The 25,729-nt window shown below is 47.9% G+C and overlaps 1 protein-coding gene and 1 long non-coding RNA gene across 3 annotated transcripts in view; one reads left to right on the plus strand and one right to left on the minus strand.

The window, feature by feature from the left end:
- MDGA1 (MAM domain containing glycosylphosphatidylinositol anchor 1) overlaps nt 1-25,729 on the minus strand; it is a 146,691-nt gene that overhangs the window by 31,833 nt on the left and 89,129 nt on the right. For both annotated transcript variants that reach the window (XM_064708889.1, XM_064708890.1), the window contains exons 9-12: nt 23,440-23,709; nt 19,577-19,728; nt 2,543-2,720; nt 1,472-1,495 (exon numbers count right to left, since the gene is read on the minus strand). In XM_064708889.1, the coding sequence (XP_064564959.1) occupies nt 1,472-1,495; nt 2,543-2,720; nt 19,577-19,728; nt 23,440-23,709 (624 nt within the window). The remainder of the gene's footprint in view (nt 1-1,471; nt 1,496-2,542; nt 2,721-19,576; nt 19,729-23,439; nt 23,710-25,729) is intronic.
- LOC135445816 (uncharacterized) lies at nt 9,549-11,718 on the plus strand. Its single transcript, XR_010439606.1, has 3 exons — nt 9,549-9,575; nt 10,978-11,117; nt 11,368-11,718. It is a non-coding gene; the product is annotated as an uncharacterized LOC135445816 (long non-coding RNA).

Here is a 25,729-nt window from a genome sequence, read left to right on the forward strand (position 1 = left end):
AGCCACCAGAGGCTGGGCAATCTGTATCAAGAAGAAATCCTAAGTGTTGGGTTTACTGCATGAAAACCACGAGTGGCTGAGTTGTGTTCCACCACAGGCAAATTTCCTGCAGCTGTTCTGGACTCAATAAGGCTGCCAAAGGTACCCCAGGCAGGCAATCTGAAGGCTCAATTTACAAAGACCCCAAGAGACTGACACAATTAGGACTGAAGTTGCTCTGGGTTTCCCAGTGATTTATGCAGTGTAAAAGCAAGTGGCAAAAGGCCAGACTTTGTCACTTCCACCTGTGGGCTGGGATGCTTGCCTCCTCCAGCAAGTACTGAGAGAAACATTCTAGAGTAGGTTCCTGGCAATATGCTTCGTGTATCCCAGTGAGTCTTTTATGGAGAATATTTAAAGTAAATCGGGAAGTGAGGAAAAGAAAACAAATGGAATCAGGAATTAGAGGCACAAAATCCCTCTGACTCTGTAAGAAACTCCAGCTCTCAGGCAGAGTATGGTTCATCAAACTATCCTCAGAGTGTGAACGTGCAAGAATTAACTCCTCGTGGCTGCCTTAACAAGAGAACTCCCTATTCTGCCATCACTAATCCTGGTTTCTCCTCTCTGCTGGTACCCTGCAGTGCTGTAGCAGTACTTACCTACACACAGAGTAACACATAAAACCACTGAATACTGACTCAGCAGCTGGAAATGGAGAAACAGCCCCACGCTCTCCATGGAGCACTAGCAAGTAGTCTGCCCATCTCTGCCCAAGAGCTTTGCCTGGGCTTACATTCTCTAATCAAAGTGAAGACTTTGGGGGTCTTAGAGCAAGGTAGAATTCCTCTTTTATGCTCAATGGGCACTGTCATCTTGGTGTTAAAGAACATCGTTCTTAGACATTGTGTATTCAGCTCTTAAAATAAATGGGAACTCTGGATGCTCAATAGAGAGGGGCCTGCATCTTGCCAGGAATAACCAGAAGGTAAAAAAGCAAGTTAACAGTGATGACAATGAAGGGGAGGAAGAAAGGGACTGTGCTCAAAGAGTTTTCAAGAAGAGATAGATCTGAGCTGGAGACTGCTCCATAAAAGCCTGCAGAGATACCAAGTGGTATCATTCCTGGTCAGAAGAGGATGGGGAATATCCCTAAACACAGATATTTTGTGAATATCTGCTTACTGGAAGTAGATTGCTTGTACTGGGGCATGGGAGTGAGTGCTCAAGATCACAGTCTGCCTCATCACAAAGATATCAGGAGTGAGTAAGAGCCATATCCCTCGCATAAATCTCCTGGCAATAACTCAAGGTACAACAAATGGCAATATTTACTGGAAGCTTTAGTGTATACAATTTCATCCTCTTTTGGGGAAAAAAGATTTGACAAAGTCAGCTATGTATTCCAGCTGCTTGTCTTGCCTGATCTGCTGGAGCACTCGACTAAAGTACATTACATTCAAAGCATCAACACAAAGGTCTTGTTGCTTACCTGTTGGGTTGGGATAGTTGATTGCTGGAAAAAGAAATAGAAAAACAAGTCAAAACAAAAGTACAAATCATAATCAAAGTCTGAAAATAAAATAAACACATCAAGAAAGGTCACAAATGCACAAGTCTCGTGGCAGCATCCCTGTGAGAAAGCAATGCCTGATGCCTGTTTTGGTGATGGAAAAAGATGTGGACGCTCTGATTCAAGCAGCAAGAGACCTTGAGACAATCCCACCTAAGGGGTGATCTTGGGATCATAGGAAAACCCTTCTGCAACCCAGTTTCCTTCTGAAGCACCCAGTGGAATAGCACCCACTTAGATACCAAAGCTTGGTATCTAAGGGTGACATCAAAGCACTTTGATGCACTGTGGAAGAGTGACAGGACAGGTATGCTGGGGACACCGGACATGCTGTCAGTCCACGGGACAGGAGGGATGTGTGAAATCAAGCAAACATAACAGAAGGATCTGTACTTTCTGCTGAAATAGAGGGTCCAAACTCCTGTTGGAGAGTAAAGGAGTCATAGAGTTGTGGGAATAGAGAGAGCTGTGAGCTGTTGGGATGATGGGAAGAGAAGTATGGTCAATGCATACCAATGAGATAATCTGGGATTCAAGGTACTGGACAGAGCTACAGCTTTATGAGTGACTAGTTAGGACAGGAATCATGCATCCAGCTCTGGAAATAACAAGTCTTCCGAAATTCTTTTACTTTTATGGGAGTGTGGCTAATACACAGCATCCAGTGGCTATCTTGCATTATAAGCCACTGTACCACAGGGAGCTGCAGCATGGCCTGACTGGGGTTTTGGGCATCTCCTGCCCACAGGGTGCAGTGTGAGTCAGAGTTGCTGAGTGAAGGATGTGTGGAGACTGACCTTCAGAAATCTCTAGTGCTCTGCATTGATGGCAGCATCCAAAATACAAATTGAATGCGACCGCTCTGTGCCATCAGAACTCCTCAGAGCACAGAGCCCCACCCAAGGGTGACAGAAGAGCCCCTCTCTGCATGCCCACATCCCCTGAGGCTGGCACCTGCCTCGTAGGCAGGACGGAGGAGGAGACACCTACGTTCCATGTACCGGATGATGCGGGCGGCCATGTCTCCGGCCCCAAAGCTGGTGATGGGCGTCAGGCGAACTTCATAGCTCTGAGGCACTTTCAGGTTGGGCAAGATGTGCTCCAGCAGCAGGCCTTTCTCCATTTTCTTCACAGGAATGAAGGTCTGGATGGTGTTTCTCTGAGACAGCTGCACAGAAAAAGAAATATAGTGTTATGAAAATCCTGAAACTGAAAACCTGAGCAATCATGTCCATCATCTAACACCCTATTCCTCCTCTTTCTACACAGATATACACCCAGTTGTTCCATGAGATCTTCATGTAGTATTGGTTTGAAAATTGCCATCCCTGGTACAGAACAGTGATCAGGAGCCTGAGTTCTCCCTGAAGGGAAGCCTTGGTGTCCTCCAAGGGAGGGACTGTAGGGACAATTTGAACTACAGGTCCTGAAGCAACTTCGTGTCAGAAGCAATGGTTTCAGGAAGGAGAAAATGAACCCAATTCACCCCTGTTAGTGCACCCAGGTTCTGTGCAAACACAGCATGGCATTGCACCAAGATACCTTTCAGTTCACAATCACTGCTGCAGAATTCATTCATTTGCTGCCTGAGCCATGTGGCACTTCATTTGGCACTACTGCCAAGCAATCTACTACCACACTGCCTCAGAAACCTTCCACAGGGTCCATCCTTGGACAAACTCTACAGACCAGAGCAAGGGGTCTATTTCAAGTTGATGGTTCTCTGGGGTCACTCATGGGCTTCCCCCGCCTCTGTTTCCCATTGGAAGGGGCTGAATTATGTTAGCTGAACCATACCAGCTAAACACTATTCAGTTTGCTAAGACAGCAGGGAAGTTTCAAGAAAACAACAGGGAAAATATCGTTATCAAAATCACCACCACTAAAAATGATGAATTACATGTCAGCGAGGCTTCCCTGCCATGGTCATGCTTGCTTGGCTGGGAAAGAACAAGAACGAGGATTGCATTGTGAAGATACAATTTCCTGCCTGTCGCTGGGCAGTGCCTGGATCCTTGTGGCAAGACACATTACTGGGGATGCTGGGGATGGGAAAAAGACCATTGGCAGCACTTTCCATAGTCCAGTGTTAACTAAGCTCTCCCTTGCCTCTGATATGTCTCTAGGCTGAAGTTTCCATAGCAAAGGCAGTTCTCCTGCCAGGCAGTCTCAGTTCACCATTAACTCTGAAGTTGCAGGATTACTGGAATTGGGATGCATGGAGGAAGGTTTACAGCAAATGTGTCAGTGGGGCAAGAAGATGGAGTGAGGGCACAGCAGAAGTGAAGGCCACTATCAAAGCAGGGCAGGGGCAATGCTGATGTGGTGCTTTCAAAAACAAGTGCATGCAATCCCTGCTCTGCCTGCCTCCAGCTCTCACATATGTAACTCTAAGTTCAAACCCAGAAGCAATGGCTGCCACTGTAGAGCTTTTTGTGCCAAAGCCCCATTCATTTCCAACACAGCCAGGACTCACTGACTCACCTCCTTGATCTGCCCACAGTTTGGATGCTGGTCCCAAGTGAGGGGGCAGGGACTGGTCCCTGAGAATCTGTGGCTGCCTGTGGTTCTCCCAGTGAAAAACAATTCTGCACCTGCCTTACAGATTGCACCTAAAGGAGACCAGACTTTTTGTACCTGCACACATCAGGGTGTAAGTTGCTCGAGGAACTGCTTGCTGCACTCTCCTCCTCCTCCCCTGGCAAGCTGGAGCAGAGAGCTGGGAGCTGCCCTGGTGCCTTCCCCCAGCTTGGTGCTGCCCTAAGGAGCAGTCCTAGTGGGCAGGACTAGGGCAGAGGCTCCCAGAGGCACCAGGATGCTGCCAGGATCTGTTCATATCAACAAGGCCCTACCTGCACACATGCCAGCTGGGTTCTGACCCAGCTGGTGTTCCTATTGCTCAGTCCTCCCATCTGCCAGCCCTCCACACCATTGCTCTGGACAAGCAGTGGCAGAGATGGTTCCCTGGGACAGAGACTTAAGCTGGGCTCATTAGCACCAGCCCTCCAATTATCTGGGAGAAGAGGAGCCGTCAGAAGCCAGAAGCAGAAGGCTGGAGTGGTACAACTCCTAGCATGGGACCTTTTGGGGAGCAGAGTGTGACTGGGAGGGCTGGCAGCAGCTCCTCCCCACAGGCTGCCATTTGCTGGGGTGTTAGGAAGGCAGCCAGCAAATAGGAGGAGGTCAGGAGCCATTTCCCTTGTCTAGACATAACCTTTAGAAAAGAAAGAAAATGGAGAGTGAGACAGAAGCTTGAGGGTGAGACTCAGCCAGTGCAAATTCCACCTCAGCTGGGAGTTAGGTGGAATTTGGGTATCTAAAGCTTCTGGGAGCAAGGTCAAATCACATACTCTCCCACATCATCTAATCCAGGACAAAATGAGAGATCAGCCTCCAGTCTGCACTGCAAAGCTCTGGATCCCTTAGTTGAATCTATCCTCAGGGACTTGTGTAACCAAATAAATAACTGGCTGCCACCCAGGTTTGGCTGCAAAACAGAAATAATTAAAGGCACATATGCTTCCTATGGGTTGCAACCTCCCTGCTTTCTAGAAGAGACCTGGATCACTAGGTAATGGGAAAGGCACAGCCAAGGCTCAGCATGTATCTCCTCCTGGTGCTCAGAGGTAAAGTTTTAAGAGGTCTTTTCCCTCCACCAAATATTTTGTAGCTCTATCTTCTCCCAGCGTATGTCCTGTCTCTATCCAATATGCAGCTTGGACTGACACAGAAACTGGCTGCCAGCAAGACTGCCCTCTGCACATCTTTACTACACTCTCTACAGTCCTGGCATCACAACAGAACTGGCCCTGGATGTCTTTGAAAGACTGGCTTCTCTGTGAAAAGCAGCATGGGCCCTGAGCTAGCTGCAGCTGTCAGTAGAAAGAGCCAGGTGCGCTGCCAGCACAGCTTAAAGGGCATGAAATTAGTGCCAGGGAGAGAAGGGGGCAGCTCCAGCCAGCTGCTTGCTGTGTGCATGTGGAGCAGGTGCTGGCTTACGGTCACTAGCACAGGTCCAGCAGACACAGACACAAAGGCCAAAGTCTGCCTCTGCATCCCCCTCCTTGAACACGCTCTGTGTCCCTGGCTGCCAGCAGCAGGTCTGTGCAGAGCTGTGTGCATCAGTCCAGCAGGAACCCATTTTTCAATCCACTTCAATTGCCAGCTGTTTCCCTGTCTCCTGCTCCATGTGTTCTGTGCTATCCTGGTATCTTCTCCCTTCCACCCCCTTCTCAGCATCTCTCCTCGGATCACGCTGACCCCGTGCTCCAGTTTAATATTGCTGCAGTGCAGTTAATAAAGCAGAGGCTGGCTCAGAGGACAGGGAAACACTGGCCACCTTATTAGAGACGCTGAAGCCTCAGTGGAGGAGCTCATGCTACAAGCTCATTCATCACCAGGCTCAGCAGGCTGGCCCAGGGGCCAGAACAAGAGCACTGTGCAAAGCACACACTCGCCTCTGCCTTTCCCTCCTTCCATTCCCAGCACTCTGAGCAAAGGATGGGAAAGGAAAAAACACAAACAAATCCACAGTTCCTACCAGCTGGCTGTGAACGTTACACAGGAGGCAGAGGTGAGAATGTTCTTGTAGAATGGGTTCTCTAGAAACACCTTACAAAGGGCAAAGTCAGCCCCGTGTGGTTTGTGTGTATTCACGTGCAGGGTAAGCAACCTGTCCCTTTCCCTGTCCCTGTCGCTTTCCCTGTCACTGTAAACAGTGTTAGCCACCAGGGGAGAACTCACTCACATGCACTCAGCCACCAAACCTCTGGGAGTTGCAAACTGGGGCTGCCCTTCATCATTCCTCACCCTCACCTGCCCTGTTGGTGGGCACTGTCTCCCCTTTCCTCTGTCATGTCACTTGAGCCAGCTTGTGATGCTTGCAGGTGCTTGTCCCACTGTAGCCAGCCAAGCTGGCCCACGGACCAGGAACACACACCAAGAGTCTCAGAGACAAAAGCAGGATGCCACAGTACCCCTGCCCCTGCTTCCATTCCCAGCTGGGGCATTGTCATAGCACAGGGCCCTAGGTATGACACTGCCACACCTTCATTTTCTGTTTATACAGGCTATTGAAGGAAAAAACCAGGATGATGTTTTCAGACCGAATGATGTTTATGCCAGATGTGTACCAGCTAGAAGCCTAAACAAAGCTAAAGGATATTAATAAACACATCTGTCAAGAGTTACTGTTGTGGTTCTGCTCTACACCACCACAACAATATACCTGTGCTGAGACTGGTGTGGCTTGTGAAGCCATGCACGCGGTCTCACAACTGCATGTTAATGCTTGTTTGAAAGGAGAAATTAGAAAGAAAATCTGTTTCATCCCCAAGCCCCCAGGTACTTCTAACAAACAACAGCTAGAAAAGTGAACATTAAAATCAGGTAGACCCCCCAACAAGCTGAATGGAGCAAAGACTCTGTGACTGTTTTGCAGGCATCCAGCTTCCCAGCATTGCAATTCACTCCTGATGCTCTCTCTTTACTTGTCCTGCTTCTTCAGCGACTTCTCAGCTCAGGGCACAAGCACCAGCTCTGCTTTCCAATATCTCCATTCAAATCCTTTCCACACACGCTCGCTCTTTCACTCTTTTTTCTCAGCCTCATTCAAATTCCCCTGGCTGCTCCTTGCTGCAGCACAAAAGAGACAGGGATGGCTGTCTGCATTCCCTCTCCAACCTCCCTAACTGCAGATATGGGCTGCAGGGACAGCTCCCAGCTCCTTCTGCAGCCTCTCCAGCCTCTGCAGGCAGAGGAGGCAGCAGATAAAGGCAGGCTGGTGTGGCACAGCAGCCTTGCACGCAGGCTCCATCCCTCTGACAGGCTCTTCCTTGCTCCCTGTGCAGCTCTGCACACCAGACAAATGCTGTCTCTGGCTTGTGTGCAGGTGGGGTGTTCTAACCTCCCCCAATCTCTCCCCCCTCATCTGTGAGTGTCAGGACACTCTGGAGATCAGACATCCACCAGAGTAGGTGCTGGGGAGAGCCTGGTGGTGCAGGAAGCACAGGTATCTCCCAAAGGTCTGAAAAGAAGCATGGGGCAATAATCTGGACAAAATAATCTTCAACTGCCTGTGCAGCTGGTGGGCTGTACTCTTCAAGCAACCAGCAATCAAGGTGGTCTTCAAAGCTCAGTGCCAAGCTGCCCAGTTTCTCAGCACACATGGATATCCCTGTTTAGCAGGGGGTCAGGAGGAGTGAGTGTAGCAGAAGGGCACATCTCTTCTGACAGGCAATACCACCCAGGGTGTGACAGAGCCTCCCACTTGTACCATTTCAGCCTGTTTGCACAGAATCTTGGCTTGCTTACACAGCTTTGTCCCAGAGTGCTGCAGGCTCTTATCAGATTTCCCCAGTGGCTGTGGCTGCAATGACCTCATCCCAGCAAAGCCCAGCTAAGATACAGCTGCTCCCTTCCTGAGGGAGTGTTGCTCACAAGCACCAGAAACAATCACACCACTGCCCTCACCACAATGAAACAGCCAGGACAGATCTCTCAAGGTGCTGAGTTTGCTTATGGCACTGGTAACAGCTCCTGGGATAAACATGGGGCTCTGCAATGCCAAACCTCCTGCCACTTCATCAGACATTCCCTGTCCTCACTTCCTGCCCCAACTCTGCCTCCAAAGCTACAGGATATGTGGCAGAGAGGCAACCTCAAAGAGTTTAGAAGCCATGGACTTTTTAAAGTTAAAAAAAAAAAAAAGGAAATATGATTACAGAATTTATGTGTGTTGGAGTTTATAGTACCAAAGTTTGAAAGAAAATGATCCAGTTCTCCATTGCTGGACAATGAGAGCTCAGCATGTAAGTTCCATGGGTAGAAGGAATTTTTTGGGAAAGTAGAATGAAAATGCTCAGAAACAGGGTCAGGAGGAAGGTGGGGATAGGAAATTTTAGGAAACTCTGTTGAACATGAGGCTCCAATATGTTCCACACAGCTGGAAAAATGTGCCATAAATCTGGCCCTTCCTTTCCCCTTCTTTCTATTCACTCTGACACACAGCAGTGGATTGAGATTGTGATCCTTGATGTCACCTTGGCACCACAGGGCAAAGCAGAGGAAGATGTCTTTGACATTCCTTTTGAACACTATGAATTGGATGCTTGATCTCTGTATTTTGGCAGAGGGATAAAATCCCAGAGTTCAGAGAAGAGCAAAACATGGCTACAATCTGGGACACAGCAAGGGTTGCACACTGCTGCCTGACAGGGGCTAGTCCCCTGTCACCAGAGGGGCTGCCTCTGCTTATTAATTTTATGTATGTATCACGTCTTATCTTAAAAGTGGTTTGTTCCTTTTGGGCCTGCTCCTCCCCCTGGACATCTGTTCCAGAGCCTGACTGCCCTAATGTTCTCATTTCCAGACTGAATTTATTCACATGCAGCTTGCACCCGGTTATCTTGTGCCAGCAGTGTCCTGTAGCTTCAGTGGCTCTTTTCCCTCGCTGCTGCTTGACCCCCTGATGTTTTACAGACAGGAATCTCACCACCTCTCAGCCTCTGCTTTGCTGGGCTAAGACTCTGTGACTGCTCTTGTAACACAGACTCTCACTTTCCAGGATTGACTCTACAGTGTTTTTCTGCACAATCCCATTTGCTGGATCAGTGCCCAGCCTGCATACAGGATGTAGTGGCACTTCTCCACCTTGCCCAGAAGTACCTCTAGTTTCATCTAGGAGTACATTTGCCCTTTCTCACACCTGCATCTCATCAGCAGCTCCTTGAAGTCAACTCAGTTGAGCACTGCACTCATTTTCCAAAGATGAGCTTCCAGCCTGCAGCACCTTCTGCATGAATGACCCTGCCTTTGTACCACTGCATTTCATCCCACCAGAACCACTCGAATGGTTTTCCATCTTTCAGATCTTTCTTCCAATCTTTCCTAACCCTTCACCAAGGTGGCATTGTCTTCCAGCCTGCTGTCAGCTGCATAAAATTTCAAGAGCACAACCCTAATAGGGGATTGGCTGGTATCAGCTGCAGGGAGGATGCCTGCCTACTCTGGAAAAACTATTTGGGTAAGTTTTAGGTAGGGAAGACATTTGGTTTGGATATGAAGATAGTCATTGTGATGCTTCTTTATAATCTCTCATCAAACTTTCTCTGCCTGTCACATTGAATTAAAATATTTTCTTTGGTTAGTACTTAATCACTATCTTGGATAGAAATGATGTCAAGCATTAACCTCATCAATTAAAGGGTTAAGGTAAGTTTAAACCTGGATTTATTGCATTTTCCTTGCTTGATAGCCATAACTCCTAAGGGGTTTCCAGAACAAATAACCACATTGCAAGCACAAAGCTGGCATTTCCCAGACAAGCACATCAGTGAACTGAAATTCATGCCTATGTTTTTCATCAGCCAAGCACACAGGTTCAGATCCTGGGATTAAGCAAGGATGGATGCCCAAACCAAACCCATTATTCAGTCTAAATGAGGAGTCCTGGAAGCTTTTTGTACTGAATTGTCCTTTATCAGGAGGCCCAGTTTCTTGGCTGAAACATTCCCAACTCCAGAGAGAGAAGCAACTGCAACCTTCAGTGGCTTCTGAGGACAGCTGGAGCCATCAAGGCTGGGAAGCAGTCTTTCTCTCTCTTCCTCTTGCACAGGCAATCAGCTGCCCATCCTCATTAGGTGCCAAGAGCAGCAGTTTATGGCTTTCTAGAGAAGCCAAATTGGTGCTGTCATGAATTACTGTAAGTGCTTGTTCCACACTCTTCAATAATGTCTTTCATTAGGATCTGATCAGAAAGCAATATGTATTTTATTAGCGTATGTTCCCTGGTCTAAGGAAGAACAGACCTAGCCTTCACTCTGTCAGACAGGCAGTCAAGCACAAGCCTTAGCTGAGGCTTGCTCCTACTGTCTCACAGCCTTATTTTCAACCCTGAGGACATGTGCAGTCCTTCTGCTTCAGACTGGAAGCTCTCTACTCTTTCTGCAAGTTCCTGCCTGTACTGACTCTTGACTGTGCACGGCAGAGCCAGAGATCACCTCTCTGTCTGTTGTATGGGCACGAGCTGGATGAGAGACACCATCTCTCATGCTCCTCCACATCCCCCTCTTGCAGAGAGCAATGGTGCCAGACTCTTTTGAGCCTCACAGCTGAAAATCAGCACTGCTTGGTGCCTTACTGATCCAACTTTATACTCATCCCTACATCAGTAAGCACAGCCTCCTCTTCCACCAATTTCCTTGCACTGGACACACTGGCTACTTGCAGCCAGACCCATGCATGTGTCTGTGCACTGTGCTGTCAGCACTTCTGACTCCAAGAAAAAAAAAGCAATTTTGGCTCTGCACAGCCCAAGTCTGCCCAGCTGCAGTTAGGCTGAGCTCTGAGTCACTTTGCCTATAATATGGGTGTTACTTGCAAGCAGGACATGCTCCACCAACAAAAGCTTCATTTCTTCCCCACAGACCCTGGCAGAGCCCTGTGTTAGGGCCCCTTCACCCTTGAAAACAACTAATAAAGGATGGGGCTGATGCTTCCTGGAGCAGAAACAACCTTTTTGTGTGACTGAACTTTCCAGCCTGGTACCTGTAATGAAGGTTTGTAGGTAAGTATCATTCCAGAGCCTCTAGGCTGTCTATAAAGAAGAGGCAGAGGCAGCACAGGACATGCAGGGAGACCCATAAAGCCCTTCACATTGCTCCATGCTGCCCACTTCATTTCTTTATGATACACAGCCAAAACATCCATCTAGTGCCTACTCCTTCCATTTGTGACTAGCTATGGGAGAGACTACATCTCTCTTCCAAACCCTTCCCCTTCACACACTCTTAGTTCTTATCTCCAATGTGTTCTAGGAAGTGAGAGCCAGGGGAAAAAAAAAAAAACAAAAACCAGAACAAACCCAGAAAAAGGAAACAGAAACAAAAGAAAGAAGAGGTAGAATATAGGAAGGGGAACAGGAGAAAGCACAAAGGTCCACAAAGAAAAGATGGTGAAGCAGCAGGAGGAACACGGACTGACTACTGAAAAGAGCAGATGAGCAAACAGGAGGAAGCCACATCACAGCCTATCAACAGGGACTTTCAGAAAGACTCAATACTCAAGCATGTACCCCTTGAAGCCACCGAAGGAGTGTGGATAAGAAATGCACAAAAAGGACTGACTTTGATACTGGGCAAGCATCTTTCATTCTGTACTCAGCTCTGTAAAACACAAGCCAAGAGCCTGCTGGATACAAACAAGCACAGTGATGTGGAAAAAACTTCTGTACCCTGCAAAGCTGCTATGAGGAGTCTATTGGTTTGGGGAATCTGATTACCTCCTCTCTCACATATTTCTTACCCAAAATGAACACTGAACAGTGGTGTTAGGAGCTAGAAAGACATGAGATTTCCCTTCCAGATGTGTTTTAAGGTCATATGAGCCTTTCCAGCAAGATTATTGGAATTGCTCTTCTCAGTCGCTGTAACTGTTCTGAACACAGCTAAAACTGGGACATTTGCTTGAAATATTCCCTTGTACTAGGAAAGCTAAACAATATCCTGCTTTCCCTCTTGCCCAGTTAAGTTCTTGAATGGCATTAGGAGCAGTCCTTAAAAAAATTAATGCAAAGACAAAATCTCTCTGCCAGGCACCTGATGAATGGCCAGACACCTTGAACACTGTCACCTACCCTGTTTTGGGCAGGTTACCTTAGGCTTTGGATCTGGCTGGGACAGAGGTAATTTTCCCAACAGGAGCCCTCACAATGCTGTGCTTTGTGTGGGCACCCAGAAAGAACTTGATAACACACCAGTGGTTTGGCTCCTGCTAAGCAGAGGTCCCACAGCACCAGTGCTGCCTCTCCACACTCTCCCCTCCCCAGCAGGCTGGGGGTGGGCAAGATCTTGGGAGGGATCATATCCAGGACTGCTGATTCAAATTGGCCAAAGGGATATGAAAGTATGACTGTGATGCTTGTCTTCCAGAGCAACTGCTGCATGTACTGAGGACCTGCTTCCCAGGAAGGGATTGGACATTGCTTGCTGTTGGGAAGTAGAGAATCAATTGTTTTCCTTTGATTCTGCACATGGCCTCAGAAGTTGGTTATTAAACTGACTTTATCTTGATTCATGTGGCTTTTTCAATCTTATTTTCTCTCCCCCTGTCCTGCTGAAGAGGGGAGAATGATAGAGCAGTTTGGTGGGCAACTGGCATCCAGCCAAGGTCAACCAACTACACTTCACTTACTGTGGATAATCACAGAAGGGAAATGATACCTTAAGACTGAAGCATAATTGATCTGCCCCTGCTCATATTACTAATTTTTCCAACTAACTGATTACAAATGACCTGTGGACTAGGGAAAACCAGCTCAGAAAAACCACATATCATACTGAAGAGTAATTTGTGAATGCAAAAAGACAGAATTAATCAAACTAATTCAGTAGTTAAGCATCATTTGCTAAGCTCTCATGGGCAAAGGGAAGAAGTCCCAATTGTGGCATTGGAAACTGTCAGACTACCAAAGGGGGAACCCTTATCCCATGGCTACCAGTCATTTCCAGTGAGATCACACCTGACCCATCAGTGCTGGTCAGGCCTGTGCCAAGCTTTCCTGGCCACCCTTGTAGAAAGCACTCTGATCCTCTGGCTGACAGGGCCAACAGCAGCCACGGCCAGGCAGACATCTCCTCCTGCAGTGAGTGGGAATGGCCAGGGGAAAACTCCCTTCCTTTGTGCTGGTGGAGGCTCTGCTGCTGTCAACTTAGCCAACGTAGAGTACAAACATGAAACATGGAAAAAGCTCCTTGTTTCCACCCCTACCAAACATTCAGCTATCCTGGGATCTTCCCTTATAACAGAGGTGGAGAAGACTTTGTTCTAGCAGCCCCTTCTGTGACAGATTGCTAGGGATGAAAAGCGAGATGGCTCAATGTGCTATCAGCTGCAGTGACTGATGGTGTGTCCCATTTCCAGGCAGAGAGAGCACAGCTGAGGTAAGATCCTGCTGTCTTCACTCCCACATGCCTGTGGCAAAGTCACTGCTTCACTTCCAGGTCCTGCACAGCAATCTTATTAAGCTTCAAGGACTGCTTGTCCACCATTTGTTATTGACCAGCCCGCTCTCCTTCCAGGGGTATGCAGCTGACACTCAGTCCCAAACCCCTCCTCCTCTGCAGCCCAGAAAGGCAGAGCCTCCTCTCCCCCCTCTTGCTTTCCCTGGCTTTGCATCATGATGACTGTTCAAACCATCCACCAAGCACACCTCCCACTGGCACTGGCTTAGTTCTGCATCCTTTTCCACCTCTTCCTAAGGGATGAATCCTGCCCAGCATCACGTAGGCCACTAGCACAACTGAATGCAATTGTCTTGAGAGCACAGATATAATCTGCCTATTCTCACTGCCTGAACAAAAGTCGAAATAAAAAAAAGAGCATCAGTAGGGAGATAGGATAAAATACCTTTTCCACTACAGAGGATGGTTCTGCAGGTAGATGGAATTGTGTTGATTTGATATCCAATATGACAGCAGCCTGTGATCAAACATCAAACTGGCAGACAAGGGAGGCAAAAGAAGAAGAGAGGACCAGAGAAGCTTTCTGACAGATTTGACTTTTGAGCCATCCTGTAACAGAAGGTCTGCATTGAAATTTGTTGCTGGGCAAACACTGTGAAGCCAAGTCACTGGAGTCCCCAGTCCTAACACCAGTGAGAGAGGACCAGCAGAGCCTGTATCAAGTGCAATGATGAGCACCATGTGCAGCTTCAGGAAAAGCCACAGTCCCTTCCTAGTTGCAGCCAGCTGTGACTGTGATGCTCTGGGTAAAGGGACTCACACATCCCTGTTCCATGTGCCCAGTCTGTGTCCTACCATGGACATCAAACTGGTCTGTCCAATTAAGCAGCCTGCCGGCTGGAGGATTTTTTGGTGGATGTGGCACGACATTCCCTTTTTCCAGGTAACACCAGGCCAGTGCATCACACAGCATATTTTATCCAGAGCAGGATGGATACCTCCCTAGCTCACAAGCTGCAACCCTTCTTTAAGCTTTTCATCTTCTAGTATGAAAACCAGGATAGCCCTGACTGCTTTTTAGTTAAGTCCTAAAGCAGATATCACCTCCTTAGTGCTTGCAGCATGCCCCAGCTGAAAACGTCCCTGCAACAGTACTGTGGGAATGCACAGGATGGGGCCAGTGGGGTCACAATGCACCAGAGAGCTTGGGATGAGGGCTGTGGACCCAACCCGGTCTGCAGCGGTTGCCTTGGCAATGGCAGCGCTGTGCTGTGGAGCCAGCAAAATGTCAGAGCCTCTGTAAAGCGAGTTCTGCCACACTGGACTCTGCCTTGTGCAGAGCTGCCTCCTCACCGAGCCTTTGGTGTCCCGTCCTCCCCTCCCTCACTCCGAAGTGCAGCCCCCAGGCACCCCCTAAGGCACCAGCTGCTCGTTTTCCCATCCTTGCCTGAAGCCATGGCTGCATGTGCAGAGAAAAGGAATCTTGTTCAAGAAAAGGAATTTTGTTCACCTCCCAGGATACACAGCTGGGCTGCTGCAAGAGCCACCACTGCTCAAGTACATCACCTTTCTGCAGCCACAGCATTTCTAACCTGGGACCCAAAGGCATTCTAAGCAGACATTCAGGGGAAAGTGTGGGCAGGTGCACTGCTGTTCACGCTCCCTGTTGTGCCACCCCTGCTCAGTGCTCTGAGGGAGAGACCCCCCTGCCCTCCGAGGGCCGGCCGCTTCCAGGAGCCCATGAAGCCAAAGACAGGCTGCAGCAGACAGATACTGCCCAAATGGGCTCAGGGGAGAGAAAAAGAGCAACTCAGAGGCAGAAATTAAGAGATACAGATCCACAGTCCTCAGACCTCGGCATAAAACCTCTCCCGCTGTGTTGGGATGGCGGTCAGCAGAGTTAACCTTCCACTCTAATCACAGTCATTAAATTCCTGCTAATGCCCCTGTCCGGTGTCTGTCCCAACAGCTCTGTTATCTGTCACCTCCCCACATGGTATGCAGGCTCCCCACGGCCGCAGCTCTCATTAATGCTGCTCTGGCTGGCTGATGAGGCAAGTGGCAGCCAGCTCCCAAGCCCAGATGAGTTTTGTAGACAGCAGGGAATGTTTATCCAACATGGAAGGGATGTAAGTACAAACAAAGAGGGACCACACAATTACTCAGGCATTGCACAGGGCCAGTCTCATTAGATGGTCTCCCTGACAGGAATTAATCTGAAGTGACAACCCAGGGAGCAATTTAGCAAATAGGTCTGGGGCCTGGCCCAGTGCAAATTTCAGGGAGACCCCTGAAATTTGTCTGGCATGTAGACTCAGCCTGCTCTGAGGAGGGGAAAGCCAGGAATATATAAAGCTGGCCCAGTTCTGGCCTGAGCCTGTGCATGAGAAGGTTCGGAGGAGACAGCAGCCTCAGGTCGCCTTGAGGGGAACAATGAAGATTAAACTTTCCTGCTGCACCAAGAGCTTCTCCTTCCTCTTTCTCTTGCAGCCTCAGGTCACAGATGGGTTCCAGCTCATTAAGTGCACAGTTTTTCTGCCACAAAAATCCCCCAAAACCATAACCACCAGCCCAACTTAGATCTTTCCTCCATGATGCAACCTGCTTGCAGTATTAGATGGCTTTTCATTTCTCTTTAATGTTAGAGCAGAGCCCTGGGACGGGTATAAAATACATAGAGAGAAACAAGCAACTTAAAAGGCTTTTTATTTTTTAAGCAAAGATCTGGTTTGGGGAGGCTGCTTTGAATCCCCAAGCAACGAAAATAATTTTCAGTTGGAAGGCAGTACTTCAGAGCCTTTTTTACACTGCAAGAATACATGGAAGAAAAAAAAGTTGACCAAACAAATAGCCCTAAAGCCTTGTGGCATCTGCCCACAACCAAACCACTCAAGGCTGTGACCTCATCGGGGTCCCTGGGTAAGGTGGAGCAAGGTGGTTGGCATTTGGATCAGTTGCCTTGCAGCAAGAAGGAAAAAACACCCAAGCTGTCAGGACAGATGACTGTGAGGCTCCTGCTGTTCTTCACTGGGTACGTTTTCCCCTCTGAATTGTCATCAGCAATGCCACTGCCTAAGCCCACCTGAACTGTACCCTCCAGTAAATTACAGTCTCTCTGCTGGGACATAGAGTAGAGGCTTCACAAGAAGCTTTCTCCAAGTTGCTATCATATGCACTTTCCTGGGTCAGTGGCGCCAAGCTGTCAGGCTGCTTATATGGTTTTAATCAAAAGTAAATTCTTATTCTGCTGGCACTGGGGCGTCTGTTGTGCCACTCAGCCTGCTGTGCAGCCCTGGGAACAATGAGCTCTGGTGGAAGGGCATCTGCCCATCTTGCTGGGAGGCCCCACACATTGCTTAGGAAACCAAATTCCCCCAGACTGCTTTCAATCCCCCCGGTAATGCCCTAGGAAGCTTCTGAACAGGAAGAATTGGAGGAGGCATGGCGCCAGCCAATTAATAAGCAGCACTCTGACTCTCACCCAGCCCCAATTTCAGCAGCTGCAGCAAGCAAATTTAATTCAAGCGTTCCCAGGTGCCTTGCAAAGCATCCTGCTACTTGGGCATCTTCACATTACATATGCCAAGAGCTCATTGAGCAAGCCAGGGAGTGTGAAATGAAAACCAGCAAACTAAATTGCAACCAGTGGGCATCCCAGCAGGTTGCCTTTTGGATTCCAGCTCAGAAAGAGTTAATTCTCCTCTTTTCATCCCCTCTTCCCCCTGACAGCCCCTTACTAACCCAAGATTGCAGGCTGCCACGTTCATTCATCCTGAAGAGCCCTTGCCATGACCACTGGGGCTGCAGAACTCCAGGGACTGGGGGAGAAAGTGGGCTGGGCTGGCTGAGTGAGCTTTCCCCAGCTTGATGCTGGCAATAAATGACTTGTGTCTGGCCACGTGTAAGGCCTGTTTCACCTAAGGAGAATATTCCACTCCAATCCGAGCTCTCTAGGAGGATTTTGTGCCACCACAGCTGGTGCCTGGAAAGCCAGCATGTCCAGTGAGAAGTGTGCACGGGCAAACAGCAGCTCCACACTCAGGCAGATAAATCCCTTTTCTTAAGAGCTCTCCAGTCAGTAACACTTTTAGGCTTTTGGACTTTTCAGTTATATTCACTAAGACGTTTTGCAGTCCAACAATGGAACAGAAGGGTGGATTACTTAGTCCAGGGGCCCCAGCACAGAATAAGATGTGATAAAGCAGCAGAATCTGCAGGACATGGGAGAGGGTGATGGAGCAAGGGAAGGAGTGAAAGGTCAGAAGGTGGCACAAGGCTGCTTGGAGCCCAAGTGAGATGTCACAATGAAAACACCAGGAAGTCAGCACATGAACAGAGGGAAGCAGCAGGCTGGATGTGAGAGGGGATGTGATCCTCTGGGACAAGGAGATGAAAAGGACTCCATAAGACCTCAGTATGGCTCATGGAGGTGGAGACCTCACCACGAAATGCAAGTGTTTTCATTGGAGAAAAGCCAGGAGGAGGCAATACCATGAAAACCTTTTCCAATGTGTCTTAGTTTCAGCCAGGGAAGGGTTCATTTTTTACAGCAGTATCACAACAAAGTGTTTCCTTCTTGTGCTTGGCGGAAGTGGGATCAAAGCTTCCCTCTCTCCTCCTCTCTCTGCCTTTCCTTATTCAGTCCCAGAACACCAGGATGACACCTGTAGCCATTTCTAAGAGCTTTCCCATACACATGACTGGGCTACAGCTGAGCCTCAATATCATGCTCCTCTAAAACACAACACTCAGCAGTCACAGCTACATCGTGATGCTGCAAAGCAGGAACAGCAGTAACCAGTGGGGTATGAACCAAACTGGGTGTGTGTTTAGATTTGCATGGCGCTCAGCTCCCTCCATGTCGTAACTCAAATCAGAAAAGTGATTTTCCCTTCTCTTGATCCCTTTTAGTAGGAGCTCAAAGAAGGACAGAACCAAGATTACTTTTAGACACTGTGCAAAAAGGAAAAAAACCTCAACTTACTGGAGAAGGATAAAACCCACAAATATGTTCATTGAGTTGCAGTGCTGATAATAGCAAAACTTGGCTCAGAGGGAAGATCTGCTATGACAAACTGCCTTCATTATTAGAGGCTCCCCCGGGTCCTGTATTATTATTAAGTACTGACAACGTGCTCCATACGGTGTGAGTAACAAACAAAGGCTGTCCCACCCCAGAGAGCTCACAATCAAATGGAGACATAAAACTGGAGCCTACTGTGCAGAACTAGAGGAAAGAGACACTTGAATCTTTTTAATTATTTTGTTTTCTATCTACAGTAAACAAAATTTTCCTTGCAAAATGCATTTGCTTCTCAGCTACCAGTGAATGGTATGAACTACCAATTTCACGTGTCCCCATTTCTCAAAAATGTTGAATGTGGGCGCTTTGCTGGGCGTGGATGAAAGCACCTGGCAAGCCTGCTAAGATAATGTGCTCTTTAAAAACATCAAACTCTTTTCCATAACCTTCTCCAACCAGTGATGTCTTCAGATTTCACTCAGTTCTCTACCCCAGCCCCCAACCCCCAGTATGATTTTCCTTCAAACTCAGAAACCTTGAAACCCACTTCTCTTCCCCTGCAGAGTTCATACAGTCCAAATAGCTTAGTTAGTGTGACAGGATGAAAGCCCTTCTGCAACACAAACAGCCATTGACTTTTTCCTGCAGTTCCTGCCTGGAGAGCTCTTCAGCTTATTCCCTTTTTTCCATACGAGTGAGGAGGATGGAATTCCACTCGTTTGAATCTTTGGCCTATAAAATCTACACCACCAACTAATGACTATAAGGCATTGTTCCCACTGAAACCCCATTCAAAACACTGAGCATGAACAGCCCAACTGGGGCCACTGGGCTTTGAAAGACCTCAACTGTACCCAGCCCCAGAGGTAAAAGTGAACACTGAGTTGTGCACTTGGCCTGTCTCTTCCATTCAGTGGGGAAGGTGCAAGACCACCAGGATCTGCCAATTTCATCACTTTCAGCTCTTAATCAGCAAGAAAACATTGGTGTAATTGCCTCCTGAAAGGCCATATGCTGGGGCTGCAGGAGAGCAGACCTTACCTGCCGGACTTCCAGGCGGTACTTGAGGATGGGATCCACAGCATCAGGCTCCTTCTGGGTCCACTGCAAGACGTAAGAGTAATTCTTGGATTGCCTCTGGCTCAAGGTGGGGTTGGGAGTGTCATAGTAAAACTCTGGACTATAAGCTTTTGCTGGAGGGGAAAAAAGAAAAAAGAGGGAGGAAAGTAAAAGAGTGGGTCAAGGGGAACAGAAATTACAAAGAGACGTGGTGAGAGTGGAAGAGCTCCACGCACCCAGCTTATCGACCTGCCTCTAACACAATGGACACCTTCACTTTGCACAAATGTGCCACCGTTTTCTGTGAATCACTACTGCTTTCAGAGCCTAAACTGCTGGGAGGATTAGCAGCCCTGCCACACCAGTGGGACATGACCAGCACCTGAGAAGGTGGGAACAACTCCAGTTCTCCAGCTGGAACCAGCTCTAATCTTTTCTCTCTTGCTTTGTAGTTTAGATTGAAGTAACAGCTTTAAACTGGCATTTCTCCCGTTTCATCTGCTGCTTTACAGAGACTCCTGCTAACAAACCCTGAGGAAAGATCATTTGGCCAGTAGGTCATAGGAAAAGTGTTATTTATCACACAGAGACCATGGCATTAAAAAGGAGACCTTGCTCCTTCTGCATCTCCCCTGCCTTGGCAACACAGCGCTCCAGCCTCTTTGTAACACAACAGTCAACTCGGCAGCAAAGAGGACACTGACCTCAGCCTGGGTAAAAGCAGTGGGAGCTTTGGCAGGGGCGGAGATGTCTTTTTCAAACCCACGTCTCTCCTTAAAAACAAAGTGCAGCTGGAGAAGGGAAACACAGAAGGAAAGAAGTACCAGAGAGAAAACGAGCAGTTCAGAGAAGAAGGGAGTACCTGTCATTTGCTCAGCAGTTTCTGTCCTGAATCACGACCAAACAGAATGTGAAGGCTCCTGCCATGCAGCCCAGCAGCTGGAGGACTAATGCACAGGGAGCACAGGTCTTACCCACAACTGGTTTTGCCCTATTTGAAATCACGATCATTTCACCCAATGAACTTCAGTTTTTGCCAGGTCCTGTCCTGAGCCAGGCAGGAGTTGGACCTGAACGAAAGCTCAAGTGTCTGGGTTTGGGTCCAGTGTGAACCAGCAGAGACCAGAAAGATGTCTGGGTAACAAGGGATGCTGGAGAGCAGAACAGGAATAAACACCATCTCCTCAGGAGGTCTGCTGCACCCTTCCACTTGAATCACCGGCCCTGCCATTCTGTGTGGTTATAATTAGGCTCGACAGGATTCAATGTTTATTTTTTATGAACTCAGATGTATAATATTGATATTTATTTCCGAGTCCTTTTTCTCTTATTATTTTTATTGACTTGAATTTTTGCACAAGCAAGAAGTTCAGAACCACCTCAGAGACTAATTGCTGCTTATTCAACTTGTATTGACTATGGAAGTCAAGCTTTATAATGGATTTCGGAATAAAATCAGAACTGATGATAATGATCATCTTGCATGATATTAATTCATTATTAATTGATTACAAGATAGAAATAGAAGTTAGAAAAAACAGGTGTTTTTTGATAGAATTGCTGCATATCAAAATACTTACAGAACTTCCTTCTGGAAGCTTTTACTACTGCTGGAAACTTTTGTCTTTTGCTTACAGCTGATGGGAAAAGCTGAAGATTATCCATGTCTCTCTTTGAGGCTCTTCTGTGCTTCTGGCCAGTGAGGGAGCACATGATGAACAGCAGGGGTTGCCCTGATAACTTCCTCAAGAGGAATGGGTTGGATGTTTCACTATCCTTCCAAAACATTTTGGAAAGCTAATAACTCATCCATAGAATAAAATAATCCTATCCTGGTCATACATGTACTGTATTTTCAGTGCACCTGAACACCCCACAGTCAAAAATTAGTCACTTTCTGTCACATAGGAAGGTTTTTAGTATTTTTTTCCACAGAGAAGAAATAAAACCAAAAAGAGACCATGCCACTTTCTCTGCTCAAATAGGAAGGCTGTGGCTGATGGGAATTAAAACTCCAGCAATCCTGAGTCCAAGTATAGCAGTCTAGTCACTGGAATATTTTTCAGGTTGCTCTACAGGCTCAGAAGCCCTAATTAATTTGTAACTGTCCAGGACACAGGCAGAGATGTCTGGAGTTGAACAGCTACAATCAGATATCAATGCCTTGGAAAAGGAGAAGGGATGCAGGAAAAATAAAGGCTTGCTGCTTTCCTGATCAGTGTCTCTATGCGTGAATCCTGCTTTCTGCTGAGGGGATCTTATCTGAGGCACAGCATGGCACACGGGGTGCCAATGAGTGTGTGTTGCTGCCACCAGCAAGAAATTCCTGGGAGCGTTCCCAGGCTTGACAGGGATGCAGTTTTCTGTGATGGCTCATAGAGGGATTTGGTTTGCTATCACTTAGTGATGTGAGAGTTACAAGCATATGAAAAGGGTAGAGAGGGAAGGGGCCAAAGCTTTCAAGCAAAACTCACTGCAAGACAAATGCCAGGAAATCTTAAGGGGTGAGAGCAAGGTCCTGAAAAGGGACCCAATAGTAGAAGTAGTTTGGGTTCCCCCATTTCTGTAAGCATCCCAAAATTACAGCATACCTGAGCTTTCCCAAACCCTAGGAAAGGCCTGCTTCAAAATCAGGCCTCTTTGGATGTCACTCATTCTCAATTTTTTCAACCCAGGCTTGAAAAGTACTATAAATTGGCCCTGGACTCAAACCTGAGTATTTGGACTGAATTTATTGCTTATTAAGGCAACTTCATGGGAGAGCTCTTCTAGAAAATTGTGCCCAAGTCAGTTGTGGGGTCATGGGAAAAGCAGATTTAATGATCAGCTGGAGAGGCCGGGTCAGATGTGCAGTTTTAGATGCTATAAGTCTGCCATCCCTCTGTGCAGTTGCAGGTGCTGCAGAGGAGCCCTGTTACAGGGGATGATGGATTCAAAGAAAACTGTGAGCAGCAAATCTACTGTGTACTACTGACCATTCCCAGCTCATGTTTTTTCTAGAAAGCACTGTATGACACAAATAGACAGGAGTCATAGGGAAGGCACGGGAATACATAATACAGGTTTTGTTTCTTTCTTTTCGTTTCTTTCCTTGCTTTTAAAGAGGAAATCACATGGTTTGAAGCCTCTTGGAGGGATGTACAGAGCTTTTCACTTCCCCTTCATCAATACTTATCAATGATAGAGGTTGTCCAAGCTTCAAAGTTGATTGTGGCCTTGAGTTTAAGTCCTGTAAGTGGTCAAACACTGCTAAAATCTAACAGGGGTGAGCACTTAGTTGTTCCAGGTGCATCTGCCTGAATGATGAAGACAGATCTCCCTGCTGGCTTCTGGAAAATTATTCCTCTTGAACAGAATGCTGGGCACACAGGAAGCAATAGAGGCATTGTAGTGGCACCAGTTTATGAGGAGCAAGCTTCCCATGACTGTGGTATTCACATTCTCTGAACAGAGGGAGACATAATTCTCTCTCCCAGGATTTTTCCTGGGAAAGGCAGTGAGAAGCTCAGAGAAGAAAACAATTCTTTTCTCTACTTGCTGCTCCTGTTGTTTGGCATGTAGAATGTGTTAAGGAGATTGTTTACTGAAGGTGATGGTTTGGATTGATTGGCCAAGTTAGGTCAAAGCTGTGTCATGGCTGTCTCTAGACAGTCACGGGGTTTTCTTGAGAATCTCTTTAGCATAGTTATAGTATAGTATTAATGTAATATAATATAGCTTAATAAAGCAACTGTTCAGCCTCCTGAATCATGGAGCCAGAGCACATTATTCCCTGGCTGGGGGTTCCCTGCATCGATACCTGACCCCATCCAACAGCTTGCTCTGATGTGCATCCTGTGACTTACCAGACACCTGGAAGAGGCAGGTGGAGACCCCCACGTCGTTGGAGATGCTGCACTCGTAGTTCCCGCTGGTCTCCCGGCTGACGCTGTCCACCCTGAGCTCTGAGTAGTCCTGCTGCTCTGCCAGGGGCTGCGCCAGGAGGCTCCCGTTGAAGCGCCAGACGGAGGTGGCCACCTTCATGGGGCTGCCCTTGAGCATGGTGCAGCGCAGCGTGACGCCGTGCCCCATGCCCTGCCGCACGTCCTGGAAGGCCGGCTCCACCACAGGCGGGACTGGAGACCCAACAGAGCAACACACAGGGATGCATCAGGGAGCAGCTGCCTCACCCAGCACCGTCACCCTGAGCACCTCTGACAAGATAGGTACCCGTGATTTACAAGGGGTTGGAGCCAGGATCCATCACACCAAAAGCAATAGTTGTCTGACATTCCCTTCTGACTGGGCTAGGGCCACATTCTACCTCTCTCCCACTTATGAGGCAGGGTAACCTTTAGCAGCAAGCACTCATCCCACACTGAGCGCTGCTTGGAGGAGCTACCAAGCTCTGCTCTCTCATGTGAGAAGTGTTGCACCAGCAGCTGTATCACAGCTTGGATTCAATCCTCAGACCTAATCAGAACGACTGGTCCTGTAATACAGCACAAAATGCGCTCCCTGAGCAGGCAGGTAAGTTCCCAAGCAGTCATTTCTTCTTGTCAATATTTGGCAGGGTTATCAAGGACACTGTGTTTAGATGGAGGGATCTGCACCGGCTCTCCCCACGGACCTGAAAAGGTTTTGGAGGGCCCCTCCCAAATACATCAATACAACACATCACAGACTGGCTACAGGGACTCTGGGTCCTATTTTTATCTCTAGCAACAATTCCCTGATGTTGGGAGGTAAGTCACATCTATCCATGTCAGCTTCTCTGCCAGTAGTGTGAGAATGAGAATGGTGATGTGTGCTCACCTCCTCAGCAAAGGGAGACTACTATGTCTTTTGCAGTTTTTTAGCACTTGTAAAAATTTATGGGAACCTCATGATTTGGGCATGGTTGAGGTACAGCAAGGAGAAAGTCGGATTGGTACTGTTTGGGTTATTCCTTATTTAACGCAATGAGAGAGGACATAAATCCCCACTGTCTCTGATAGACATGTTTCACTTGCAATAAACTCTTAATTAAAACATTAAAGTGTGGGAATAAACAGAAGCTCCCCATCTAAAATGAGAAAAGCCTCCTGAACACAAAACAGCTGTTAGCCTGAATGTAAGAGGGAGAACTGATTTATAGCAGTTTCAGCACAATCACAGCTGACCTCCAGGTTCAAAGCAAGTGCTCTTCCACACTTTCTATGCCCTAGAGATCCACAGAGCATCTGCCTCCTCTAAAGGTCCACAGACTTGCCAAGCACAGCCCGGCCCAAAAACATGCAACACCCAGCATCTGCAGTGCCCCAGACACAGGTGCACCAACAACCATAGGTCCCTCTGCATCCCTGCTGCCCTGAACAGAGCTGTGCTGAGAAGGGCTTCACCACACACCAGCCTCCTCCCATAGTCTGACCCCAGCAAGTCCCAGCAGCTCTGTGACACCAGTGACATCTCTATCTTCACCACAGATGAAGGTGCTGCATGCACTGTCCCACACGTGGGCACGCAGTGTCCCATCTCCAGGGGGCACAAATGCACCGGTGGGTATCCTGTGTACAACCATCCCCACCATGCCCTCCACCTGTCAGCCTTTGTTTGACGTGGCTGATTGCCTTCCAGGTACCCTGTTCTCAGCTCTGTCTTTGGGCCCTTTGCTGTGCTTAGGTGGATTAAAAGCAGCCCTGCCTGAGCTGGGGCTGCCGTGCCGAGCGGCACGGTCAGCTCATTAGGGATGGCTTTCCTGGGGATGTGTCTCTGCCAGTGCTTCGAGTGCTGACTTGCCTTTGGCTCGCACGTCTCCCACCTCACAGTGAGAATAATGTGAGAAGTTGTTTGATTAGACCTAGTGCCGTGCATGTATCATCTCCATCCCTAGCTGCTATCCCATTTCTTCAGTCACATCTGATCCTTAATTGAAGCCAGTGGGGTCTCACATTATAATCTAGGCCAGCTGGTGATATAGGGAAAAGAAAGAGAAAAAGGGGAGAGAAGAGAAAAAAGAAGGCTCAAAAAATGGCACAGCCACTTCAGATGTACTCAGAACAGTCTATCTCCTGAGGAGAGAGAGGGGTTGGAAAGCAGCTTCCCTCACTGAATCTAACTGTGCCAGGTCTGGGGCTGGGACAGAGGACAAGGTCTGAAACTGGACAAAGTCCCTGC

The sequence above is a fragment of the Zonotrichia leucophrys genome, chromosome 3, assembly GCF_028769735.1.
Source record: "Zonotrichia leucophrys gambelii isolate GWCS_2022_RI chromosome 3, RI_Zleu_2.0, whole genome shotgun sequence".
Lineage (NCBI taxonomy): Eukaryota > Metazoa > Chordata > Aves > Passeriformes > Passerellidae > Zonotrichia > Zonotrichia leucophrys.